The sequence below is a fragment of the Gordionus sp. m RMFG-2023 genome, chromosome 2, assembly GCF_954871325.1.
Source record: "Gordionus sp. m RMFG-2023 chromosome 2, tfGorSpeb1-WG-v2, whole genome shotgun sequence".
In the NCBI taxonomy this organism is placed as follows: domain Eukaryota; kingdom Metazoa; phylum Nematomorpha; class Gordioida; order Chordodea; family Parachordodidae; genus Gordionus; species Gordionus sp. m RMFG-2023.
In genome coordinates, this window is record NC_088776.1 from 47,362,662 (window position 1) to 47,376,748 (window position 14,087).

Sequence of the window (14,087 nt, forward strand, 5' to 3'; positions counted from 1 at the left end):
TGTAGAATATTTTTTTTTACAATTAAAAAAAAATTCAATTTTTCTATATTTAAATAATTTAGGACCAGGCTGGGCGGCAAATAGTATTTTTAATTTTTATTTCGCATCAGGCTTGGTCAAATAAAAAATTTGTACGGGATCAGGGCGGGCTTGAAAAATAAGGCTAGATCATTAATTTATAGTATACATGAAAACAGGCCTAAATTATTTTCAATATGCCCATACAAAATAAGCAATAAATACACTGCTAATATTATTAAAGTGTTAATTAATAATTAATAGCTCGAGTAATTTTGCTTAGCTTGGTTCTCAAATTCTTTAAAAAAATTAATAATAACAACTTGTTTATTTAAAAAATATGAATAAAATTGATAATAAAAAAATTAAAACACCTTATATCACAAAAATATGGTTTTTAGAAAGTATATACACCTTAAGATGTGTTTGTTTTATATCGCTTTGAAAAGTTTGGTTTGGAAATGGTTTAAGATCATATACACTCGCAAGTGTTTGGAAATTGCCGATTAAAACGAGCTTGTTAATTTATAATTTATTTAAAGCAGCGCTGTAGTTTTGAAAGCTAAAATTTCTTTTCCTAAGAAAAACTGATTTACTCTTTCTCGAGTCTTATCTCTTATAAACCTTGATAATTAATAAAGTTAACCTGCCTACATACTTAAAATTTGGATATGTCAATAAATTTTTCGATGACATACGATACGGCTTACCGAATGACAGATGATTAATTTTTTTTCCCAGCTTTATAATTTTCAGAGCTCTAACATCCAAAAGACATTTTATATAATAAGGTTTCGCACGTTAAAAAAACTTTATCAAAATATATATTAATTTAAAACTGTATAAAACTTTTAAACTTATATATTAGACATTGAAATAAATAAAAATTATAAAAAAAATTTTTTTGTCACATTTGGCTTTAAAAGCCTCTTTTATTTCTGTCCTTTAAAAATTTAATCTATTTAATAATAATTAATAATTTAAAAATTTAAATATCTTTTAAAGAAATATATATTTTTGTTTTCGGCTTTCAATTTTTTTAAGAAAATAAAATAAACCTCAAGGATTTTATATTCCCATTATTATAATATATTCATGCTATTATTATATAATTAATATAAATATAAAAAATATTATTATTTTAAATTATTGTTTTTTTTTAAAAAAAACATTATTTAATTGATTTGTTCAAAAAATGTTTTAAATTTTTTTAGAAAAAATTAGATTTAATTATCTACAATTTATTGGTACTTTTTTTATTAAAAATTTTTTTTTTTAAATAAAAAATATAAAGTTAAAAATTATTAAAATTCTTCTTTTGAAATAAATTTTAGTTTTTTGAATGATATATTTTTTATTAATAAAAATAAAATTAACCTTTATTTAAAAAGAAGAAATAAGAAATTAACTGATTATGAGTGAAGAAATAAATGACGTTGTTGCAAAAGCAGATAATATTGTAGATTCTAAAATTATTCAAAAATTAAATCAAGGTAATAAAAAGAAACTAGATAGATTGGATTTTTTTTGGTAACAATATTTTAAGGAGTTAATTATTCAATTTTTTTTAATTATTCTCTTTAAAATTTTGATATATAATTTTTTATCTTTTATCAAAAATCAAAAAATTATATATATTGCAATAATTTAAAAACTAACCTTGATAAAAGAAATCGAGTATTAATGTCTATATAATATATATTAGGCTAAGGTCATACTAGAGCGTAGATAGTGACTAAGAATCGAGCATCTCAAAATATCTTTTTTTCAAATTTTTTTTATTGTCTTCTTATTAGTAGTAATATTGATTAATTTCTATATTTTAAAATAACAGGTTTATGATTATATATAATATATTTAAGTCTTTATAATTTATAACTACATATTTATTTATAATAGTTTCAATTTATATATATATAATGACTACCAATCGCGAGAACGCTTTTTAGATTTTTCATGTATATTAACTATATTTACAAAATACCGGAGGAAACTCATTATAGTATTAAATTGAATATATATATATTTATTATAAAATGCTTTGAAAAATATAATATTTTCTAGAATATAATATAAAATTAAAATTAGCATGAAATATTATCACTATTATAGTTGGATAATTGCTATATTTTTAGCTGTTTAAGCCAATTTTTAGCCAGAAGTCTTAAGCCGGATGCCAATTGTTAGCCGGTTATAAAAATCGGAAAACGCTTTGGGGTTTTTCTTAAAAATACAGTAACTTAAATTTGAAAGTAACTCGTATAAATTAAACTTAATGTTAACAGATTTTCTGGTACACGTCTATATCTTTAGCTGAATTAGCTGATATTTAGCTATAACAAGTTATTTTTAAAATGAACACTATAACTACAATCATAGACGATACTGTATCCTTTTACCTCGTTGTAACCTGAATAGAGTAAAAATTCCCAGATTTTAAAGTTTTGCTAAAACTCCTATGCGGAATCCTCATCATTGTAAATTTTTACCTCCACCTGAATTACCTTAATTTCTATGTATAGCAAAACTTCTGATTATAAATTATTTATAAATATTTGGAATCTATAGAGGAATTTTATTATATTTGATATATAAAAGAAACATGTTATCATATTTAACGAGGTCTCCGAATTACGTGAATTTAAAACCTATCTGTAGGCTCATATGTCCTTTCTACACTTCATATATAAAAATATTAAAAGTTTGCTACAAAATAATACTTAAAATAGGCAGTGTAAATTAAAACTTTTTCTAACATTATTGAGGATTTCATTATAATGTTGTAGACTGTTTCTGATAATTATTTTCACCCATATTTACAAAATGATATGATAGGACTTTGAACCATAAAAAAATTAGGACATACTATCACAACTTCTTTTAAAAATCGAAATATATCACACTAAACTCAACTACCATCTGTTTGAAATTTCTGAAATATACCATAAAAACTTCCAGAAAATCTCCCATATCCTATTTGTTTTTTAAAATAATATAAATTATTATATAAAAATAACATGTATTTTGTCCAAAAAAGAAATTTCAAAATTTAATTTAATTTTCTCTTTATTAGATTCTTTTTTCATAATTGTTATGTTTTATCTATTAACCAATAAAAGGATAGGGTTTTATATAATTAGTAGTCAAACCATATTAGCAAATTTGTATAAATTTCTAAATGATAAAACAATCATATAAAAACTTTTTTTATTAAAATCCCCCTTATATTTTTATAAATATTTGAAAAAGTAGCAAATAATTAGTATTTTTATCTATCACAATCCAATAATTTTGGCCTCTCTATTTATAAATAGTAATCACAAGAGAAAATTTTTCATTCTATTCAGGGTATTTTTGTGATATTGAATTCTATTCTAAAATTTTACTATTAACTTTTTTTTTCTAAATATGATTTAAATTAACTACATATTGAATGAAAAATTAAGCGAAAATTTACTAAAAATATTGTTATTAAGTATTCAAATTTTGCGATTTCTTATTATTTTTGGATAAAAATTAGGTTGAATGGTCATAAACTTTATAACTATATTTTAAAAAAAGTAATCTTGATATAAGATTAATATTTTTATATAATGTTATATTTAAATTCTCCAAACCCAAGGTTTATAAAATCTTAATATTGTTAAAAGCTTCCTTTGAGAGAATTATAAAAAAATTGCAATTATTATTTGGTTTTGAAATTTTTTCTTTATTTTTCTTATATGAATTTATTAAATAATCGAATTAATAAATTAAAAAGTATCTTAGGAAAGCAATTAGAATTTATATAATATTTCATTATTCAATTGTTTGAGAATCAAATATAATAAACATTTTTTAGCTTATAATTTATATGGGATTTCAAAAACCAGGGTGGATAGTGTTGTTAAACGGTTTGATTTGAGTCTATTTTTAAAAACGGCTAACTCAATATTTTATTCAGAAAAATATTAAGTAGGCCTAAAGATTTTGCTCATAGATGACACAAATGTTTAGACATCTATTAGCAAAATATCGATACTTAGTAATCAATTTTTGTATTGAGTCAGCTGTTTTTAAAAATTGGCTCAAATCGAGCCTTTAACAACACAAGTTCTGAACCTGACAAAATATTTTGCCCGGCATGGATTTAAGTTTAAATTTTTTTAAAAGGGGTTAGGCTCATGCGAGTTCATATAGGAACCTGGGTTCTGGGTTTAGGTTTGACATGGGTTTGGGTAATTTCTCAGGTGATACAAGCACTTGCTATTTAGGATTCTGCGGGAATGGTGAGGTGGGGGGCAAAAAATAAATCACATAATATTTTTAATAATAAACCCCATCTATAAATTAAAATGGAAATCAAAGTAGATACCTTCTTTTTTAATAGTGATAGCTCGTGTTACTCCTTTGATAATAGCGAAGACAGGAGTGCGCTACTTTTTTGAGACTCTCAATAATAAAATTAATGTATAATTTAATAATTAAGTTTAAAATTTCAATTTTACGATTAGGAGAAAAATTAAAAAAAAAAGACAAAAGATTTCAATACCATCATCACATCAATATAGATCTGTATATGTCGTGTGAAAGTTATCATGGAGAAAATTTTACTTTAACCGCCTCATATATTTCCAAAGTAGAAATTGATATAGAAATTGATTATGCGTTATATAAATTTATGTGTAAAAAGCGAAGAATATATATTGAAATATATATTAAAATGTTGCATGAGAGCTTAAACTTTAATCAATTTATATATTCAAAATTTATCATATAAAATTTAGTCTAGATACTGATCTAAATTATTAAAATCTCTAAAGAGGGAAGAATAAGCGAAATTATAATGAAAGAAGAGAAGTTATTATGTTCAATATCTGTTTAATCAGAATAAAAATTGAAATCACGTGAATCATAATTTTTTTTTATAATTATCCATTTTCCAGTTTGTTTATCATTATATTATTTTAATATATATAAGTATAAAAGCAAGTTTTCATGCAACATAGCCAAAGACCTGCAATAAGGGGACCTACTAAAGTTCCCCAATAAAATTTATGCAAAAAAACTCACCTAAAAATGCCTCCCTTTTCCCCCTTGGCTAAATCTTAGCAAAAGTGCCGATCACTATCGAGAGTAGTTCTTCCACTCTATTTGTTAATTAAAACCTATTCTTAGTTCAATAATGACACAAGATAAATTAAATAGTTTGGCAATACTTTGGATTAAAAATAATTTACTTAAATCATTAAAATATTGAAAATTTGGTTTCGGCAAAATGTGCTCTTACAATTTTGCTTTACATGCATTTCACATAAAAATTAAAATATTATAGTTTAAAATATTAACTTATGACTTAATTATATATCACTTAATAAAACGATAATTAAATCCCCCCCCCCATGGAAAATAGAGTAACCTCGGTGTATATTTTTTTATAAAATAACGGGTAATTGAGTAAATTAAACCATTTATTATAAAATTCTGCCTATCCCTACCCAGCTCTATTATCAATATAATTATAAGAGCGGAACCTAACGAATATAACGAAAATAACAAAATTATTCACAAAGTTAAATAAAATATTTTTAAAACAATTGTATTACATAAAAATTAATAAAATATTAACTAATATTCAATATCTATAAATTAAATGCAAAAAAATATAACTTTTATTATAATAATCCGAGTCATAATAGTATAATTTAATTATTGGGGAAATATTTAAAAAAAAATTTATTGGAAAATTTGATATTAGATCTTGAGTTTCCCCTATGGGATAAGAATAGTTTTTTTTTTAAATAGGTGGAAAATTAGATTTGAAGAGGGTGATTTTTTGCCTTATATTCAAGCATGAATTAAATATCCACACAATGCTTGAAGCTACCTAAAATAATCTTCATATAAATTGGGGCTCCAACTCTCTCATGCAAAAATAGCGAATTCTCTCTATTATCCCTTTTTTATTTTGATGCTTTTATCTCTTAAAGATTAAGCAATTCTTGTTTGTTACCTACTGTCATGATCCCTACCAATAAGATGATATTCATATTTGGGTAAGTAGGTAAAACTGGTATTTGCAAAAACCTACATCCTGACTCCAGAAAACTTGGGATATTCCAATATTATCTTATTCCGTTGATTCCCTCTAGTGATTCATTAAAATAATTGTCACAGTCGAGTTATTCGGAATTCTAAATCGAACTTTACGAATGATTACCAGTAGTTTCATTTAAAAATATCGCTCTTCTCCTCTTAAAGAACTACGTATCGTTATTTCACTTCGTTTTGGATGAGATGTAGATCACTTCATTCAAAATGTATTGATTGTTTTTTACCTTCAAATATCTTCTACATTATAACTATTCCAAAGGCCGCTTCCCAAGCACACAAAAATCAATAACTTATTCTCAAATGCCCAAAGAGCTAATATAAATACCTTTAAATCATACCTTTACTCAAGCAATAACAGAAGACCCGATGGTATCTGCCTAATACATATTTCAGCTGCTTGGGATTACACATGCATTGATTTTTCAGCATGATTCAAAAGAAGTACCCCTGCAATTAGTCCATCTTAGCTCTTGCGAATAAATATGCGGCCTCTGGGAAAAAGAAGAACATATTGCAAGGGATCGTATGAAGAGTAGAGCACGTTAATACGTTTTAAGGGACCAGCTATAGTTTTTAGGATAATATCTGGGCTATATGATCACTGCCACCAGGTAATAACCGTAATTTCAAATAAGGTAGAATACTCATTTTTAGTGAGGAATTCCTAAAATTTATAACATCATTAGGTAGAAAACTAAGCGAGATAATGATCGTAATGAAGCCTTCTACATAAAGCAAACTATTACGATAACAGTTCATTTTTATATTTTTTTAATTGTTTAATGTAATTATTATTAAAAAAAATTATATGCACTATATTTTTTAAAAGTTTTATATTGTGACTTGTTTTTATTATGTAGGGGAGATCGAGGTTATATTGACCGTGAAAAATTGAAATGCCATAAAAAATAAATGAAACAAATTTTCCAAAATATCTAAACGTAGTTTTAAATAATTCTTTTAGTTTTATATTACTAAATGAGTATTTAAGAAAAATGAAACACATCCTAGGTGCCTTTCACAATGCGCGTTGTAACGCTTCTTTATTTTTAGATTTTTAAAAAATATTATATAAATTTTTTATTCCTAAGTAAATAAATGAAATACATTGTCAAATATGATACCAGATTCATTCATATCATATATATCACCGGGAAGAACTTGTTGCCACTTAAAACGGCCAAATAATTTACAAAAAATAAGTCAACCATCTTCATATTGGCATTCGTGACCCTAAGCGTGACTTCTGGTGTTTATATAAATATAGTAGGATTTTTTTATTATTATAAATAAATCCCTGCTTAAAAAAAGCTAATACGTACCCCGCAAAATCTGCCCCAGGTTTTCACATTTAATTATAATTTAATTTTAAGATATTAAATTACCATTATGATCAATCTTTTTATGCATGATAAAACTGAAATTACTTTATCATTTGGAATTTCATAAAAAAAATGTAAAAAATTAAAAGGTTAATTTTGACGTGTTAAAACTTAAATTTGCCTTTAAAAGTTTTCATTAGCATATTTCTATGAAACATTTTTAGAACCATTGAAGCAACTTAATAAAATACACATATTGTTTAAATTTCAATTATCAAAGTTTTTTGTTTTAAAATTGTTTGAGAAGAAATTATCTGGCCGGGATAACCTATATCCGATCTCCCTTATCCCTTAGATTAGTTTTTAATAAAAAATGTTGCCAAAATATTTATTTATATTTATAAAAAATTTCAATTAATTTTTGTTATATATATTTTATTTTTCTTTAATAAAATTTGTGATTATTTTAAGTTGCAAAAATAATATCTATTACTTAAATTAAAAACTTATTAATTGCAAAAATAATTTCCTAGAAATTTGATCTTCATAATTGATAACATTGACACTATAATACACATTGATGCTAACATATATTTTTTTAATGTTACAATCATTGTTTTAGGGCAGGAAAATTTAATTGATATAATAAGTGAGGGATCTCTGGTATGTAACTTGTCCTTCCATTAGAATTATTTTTTTTCGCGAAGAACAAAATTATAATTTTGAAAAATGTGAATAATTCATAACTTTGTAGAAATAATATTAGTAAAAAAAGGCCTCAACCCTATATTTTAAATTAGCAATCTTAAAATAAATCTGTTTTATTCTAAATAAACTATGATGAATAATATAAAAGGTTCTTTAACAAAGAGTCTGATTATATGAAAATTAAGTTGTTAATTTTTTCCAAATTATTGGATTTAATAATTTTGTACATGTAAATCATTCATGATAACCAGTGATTTTTATACCATTTTTGACGCAAAATGCGGGTTACCTCCTGACTTCATTGACGCAGCATTTTTAAATACCCCCCCCCCCTTTTTAAAATTACTTTCTTTTCGTTTTAAATTTCCTTTCACCTACCTTATCTCCTCCCTCTTTTAGAAAACGAATTCTATAAAAGACGGTTTCTGTACATTTTACTGCATGAGAACACAAGAAATAAAAAAATTTATCTTTGAAATATTTGTAGATTAAAATAAATAAGATTAATACAAACATTAAATAAAAATATTTGAAATGAAAATATTTTATTATAATGCAACGCACAGTTGAATATAAACTGAAAATAAATTGATAAAAATTAAATTTGCAAAAACGGAATTTTTTTTACCTTCTTACCCCCCCCCCCCTTCTACCGAATGACTCAATTACGTCAATGTTTGGGCAAAATTAAAATATTTCTTACACCCATAAGATTTGATAAAGCCACGCCTGACCCCCACTTCTAAGGGTCTGATGACAACATGTTGTAAGTTAACTTTATTGCCCATATTTATTCAAATTCTTGAATTATTTTTTGACATTGTTATAGTTGATTTTTAACATGAAAATCGGGTGATAACATTTTATAAACATAGCTAAGAAAGTTTAATAAAAAAATCCTGATCATCCTATATAAAGGTACTATAAAAATAAGGAAACAAGAAGCTGATAAAAAAAATACGTCTCATCAACGTCGATTTTATAACTTCTTGGAATTAGTCGATTTTATAACTTCTTGGAATTAGTCGATTACTGAAAATTTTTATACATTACTGATCCGATCTTATATTTAAATGTTAATAAATATTTTTCTCATTAATTAAAAGGATTTTTTTAATTGACTTTCTTACAAATAACATATTTTTTTACTATTGATTTTACAGACAAAGATAAACACGATGATGATATGATAAAAATTCTCAAGATGGGTTGCGAGTTGTTTAAATACAAAAGGAATGGAAAAAAATATAAGCGACACTTTTATTTAGATCCTGACGAATTGACCATTAAATATACAGGGTCTAGAAAATTTTGGAGGGCACAGAAATTAGGTAAATGAATATATATTTTTTTTACAAATAAAATATTATCATGTTACTGAGAAATAAGTTTCTGGTAACCTCAAACGAAATTTTTATTTTTTAAAGCTAATTTATGTTCCAAGATTGAGTCTTAAGTGTTTGCATTTAAATAGTTTGAGCCTAATACACATTAAATATTTAAATGGACACGATACTAAATATGTAAAACTAACTTTTAAAGTATTAAATTTGGTTTCAAAAATTTATATTTAATTTTCTGAATTATACTGATTTTTGATAAGATTGGAAAGCTATGTATAATATTCTGAATTTTCTGATAGAGAAAACATGAATACGAAGTAAAAAGGTTTGTGTCTGTTCCTTAAAATTATCATTTTGATTTATAAAGAGCGATCTCTAATGTTCGGAGCATACAAATTTTTAGGAAAATTATTTCCGTTCTTAATTTTTTTACAATTATTTGTATAAAACTTATTAAAACAAATATTTGTTATGATAATATAATAACAAAATAATATATTCAAATTATATGTTTTTGGATAAATTATTTGATTAAATTTGCAAATTTACATCTTTCCAAATAATATAAGAATTTATTCAAAATAATGAATTTCTTTTTTTTTTACATTTCGTCCACAATTCAACAACTAAATTTGTTGTAAAAGAAAAATTACCTAAAATGGTAAATTTCATATAATGTAAATTTATTTCGTATTATGCATCCCTACAAGAAGTGCTTTTACATATTAGTTTTCAATAATAAAAGGAAAATCGAAATGAAATAAATCTTGCTTGGAATAAATTAAAATGAAGTAATGTTTTTCAAAAAAAAGAAGAAACTATAACGAGTTCAATTCAAATCCTGGGCAGAGCGGTAACTGTTAATGGCTTATTAAATGGTCATGATAAATTATCGGATCTGGAGATAGAAGCTAGATACAACAGAGAATTAAAAAAAGACCCAATTTTTAAACCATTTGTTAAATATTATATTAACTCTAATCAATATCTCTCTAACCTTTTCTATGCCTTGATCTCGGCTAAGAATCTTGTTTTAGAAAATTTAAACTTAGGACGGTGATCGAACCAGGGTCAAACATGCTAAATGCACATCCTAGATATCTAGATTAAATGTGCAAGGCAAACGAAATGTCTTCAAATGGCGTCTACTAAAGCCAATGAAATTGACAGCTGACTTCAATGTATATACTCTTACCCAGGATTTTGCTAAAGGGGAGAAGAGCACTATTAAGTGGGTTGGTTTGCTCCAGTAAATTTTATCGGAGGTCTTTAGATGCTATATTAGATTTTAATAAAATAATATAGGGGTGATCACTTTTTTATAAAAATCGTTTTTTCAACAAATTTTGAATTAAAGTCGATATTTAAAAATAATTAACTTTTACTCATTTTTTTTTCATATTCTTGTTCATTGTGATATATTGTATACATTTTTGAGAAAATGAAGAAGAGGGGGTTGTGGGTGTAGGGGAAAATTTTTATTAGCTTAAAATGATAACCATATTCCGAAGGGGGAATTTTCTTTTGTCCTATCCTGACTATTCCTATGATGCACTCCTTTAATAAATGGAACATCATTTTAGTAATAATACCATTGGCCTCCACAATCCAAGTCTCAAACCCTCCACAGAAAATATACTCCGGTTAATGATATAAATTTATCTTGAAGTGCGATGTTCACCAAAACTAAAACTGAATCAATTTCTATCATACTGCAATGTTATAAGAAGTAATATGCCTTATATTTGAGAAATTATTTGGTCAGCATGTGAAAAGCTTTAATTAGGTCAATATTATCTATACAGAGAAATATTTTTATGTTGATCAATAATGTTTTGAATGTATAGATACATTCAAAATTGTCTTATTGCTTGATTGTAAACCATTTTTATAATATATATTTCTATTATCCTCCTCACAATTGGTAAAGAGGGGATAATAATATATTTTTTGAATGTAATAATGGTATGGTTACCATTTAAAAAAAATTTGTAAAAATTTATTATAATATTGACTAATTGTTGCTCAAATGAAAGTTCTAACTCAATCATTTGATCATACTTGAGATCACTTCTGTGATAATAGAGTAGAATTTTATAATAATAGCTCCTGACATTAGGTGTAAGTCAAGTAGGCGCCTGGGGGAAAGAGCTTGTTAAATAACTGTTAAAACAAAAGATGTAGATTTTTCTGTAATTGTACCTAATATTTTTATTTAATAAATATTAATAATTAAATTTTGAAAAATAATCTTGATTTATTCCTATCCTAATTTTTAAAACATAAGATATATAGAATCTACTTAAATATTATAAAGAGCTTTTTTCTACTTAAGTTCTAGAGCCACATAATAATTTTATGATATTTGCCATTAAACCAATCGAAAAACTATTTTAACAACTTTTTAATTATTTTCAATATTTAAGTCGCTAAGAATTTATATTATATATAATATGCTCCTTAATACTTTAAAGAATTTACAAGCTTTAGAAGCTAATTTTAACTCAGGAAATAATTGGAATATGATACTTAATTCGAGAAGCTTAAATTCTCAAGTGTGTATACATAAAAAACATGGGCCAATAGATATTTTACCACATAATACTTATTCTTTCAAAACTCTTATTCTTCTACATATAGAGCCTTGCCTTGCAACGCTCAAAACAATATTTTAAATTTATTGAAATGGCGTAGGAGATCTACATCATTTTGTCGAAAATAGCAATACTGAAAAAAATATTTCTTTTTAAATAAACTAATCCTCTTATCTGTTTTTTAGTAGAATAGATTAGACAGGCCAGGTCAAATTTTGTTATTTTTGCTAAAACTAATTTGATATTAGACACGAAGTTCATCCAGTAAAATAAACCTAGAACTACTAATTCATTTTAGCAAAAATAAATCTTGACTAAAAGTAATGCGCGTCTCAAACCCGAGTCCTTGATAACCTTGACACAGTTCAATACTTCTGAGCCATTCATGCTATTAAAAATTATGATTTCTATTTTAATTTATAAATCTATGAAAGGGTATAAATATCCTTAGCAAATTCAAAGTATGTTTATTTCAGATGACGTAAAATAGAAATGGAAATTGAATAAATTATTTTTTTAATCGAATATGGATAAAATTAATAGGATCATTTTGCTATAAAAAAAATCTTCAAAAAGATTATTAAACTTTTTTTTTATTGATTAGTTTATTATTGTTTATACTATCATATTATTTAATACTTCTCTTTCTGCATGCATATAAAATTATATTTGCTTTCTTTTAATTAATAATAAAAAAGTTTTTTTAAAAAATATAGTACCCGAAGTTAGAGAAAAAAAAATATATTATGATCCTAGATATCTATTATATAATTTTTGAATAAAATTATAGTAATTAATTCAAATTGCCATAAGCATATCATGAGGCTTACTTAATATAAATCATAGACATTGTAGGGATTATTAGAGAGAGGGGGGAGGGGTTGATCTTAATACTGGAGCCTTTTTAATTCGACGTGTGATATTTAGTAATTTTCTGTTAATCAGATGGTAATTCCCTTTTGATCCATATTATTGAAAAGAGTAGGGAGAAAAGAAAGTCAATTAAGATGGATTTTAGGTTGCAAAACCTAAATAGGTTTTGAGATGTTTGCCTACAATCGTGTTATAAGTGTTGTTATAAGTGTTGAACTATTATTTATGTCCCTTTTTATTATATAGTTTTGCATTTTAAATTTCTGGGAAAGAGCATAGAGAACACTCCTATTGTGATCTAAGAAGGAAATTCGATAGAATTAACTACAACTATAAAAACCAAACTTAAAAATTTAATCTGTTTTAGGGATACTTATCTTTCAGCTAATATTGAAAAATATGTGAATGAAAATTTTGGAAAAATATATATTAAAAACAAGTTATAATAATGTAAAAGGAAGAATATATATTGATTTTTAACAATTATTTGGTAAAGAATATGTTTATAAATCAAATATTTATTTATATTTAAAAAATAAAACTTGATACTTGTAAAAAAAAATAACATATACATGTTTTCAATATATTATATTTTCAGAGTTTATTTTTCACTTATATTAAACCCTAAAAAATGATAATTTCACATAAAAAGATAGTATTAAACTTATTATCAGCTTTATAAATGTGATGCCCAATGTTTAGTTTGTCACAGATAATTATACTATTTTTTCTAACATGATATATATTGTTTGGTTTTATAAAAAAGAACTATAAAAAAATCTTTTTGATTTATAGCCATAAAATATATTATGATAAGTTTTGATGATTTTAGATAATAATAATAATATTTTATATTATAAAAATATAGATTTTTATTCTGGAAAACTTGATCAATTATTGCATAAAATTAATATTCCACACTCATTTTTTTAGGCAATATATTCCTTTTTTTAAATTTACCGATGGATCATTTGTCCTTTGAATAATTATAAACCTTTTATTTGTAAAGAGGAAACATACATGTTATATTTTGGATGTAATATCTATAAACATAATCATCCATTCCTTAATATTATTAATATAGAAACCGACTGGAGTAATAGTTAGGAGAGAAATTCAGTTTGAAAGCTCTTTGA

At 24.6% G+C, this 14,087-nt stretch overlaps 1 protein-coding gene across 1 annotated transcript in view; it reads left to right on the forward strand.

The window, feature by feature from the left end:
- Nucleotides 1-1,334: 1,334 nt before the first annotated feature.
- The window catches only part of LOC135925424 (1-phosphatidylinositol 4,5-bisphosphate phosphodiesterase delta-4-like), a 37,911-nt gene continuing 25,158 nt past the window's right edge, over nt 1,335-14,087 (forward strand). Inside the window, exons 1-2 of the mRNA XM_065460729.1 lie at nt 1,335-1,511; nt 9,305-9,472. Of these exons, the coding sequence (XP_065316801.1) occupies nt 1,433-1,511; nt 9,305-9,472 (247 nt within the window). The 5' untranslated portion in view covers nt 1,335-1,432. The remainder of the gene's footprint in view (nt 1,512-9,304; nt 9,473-14,087) is intronic.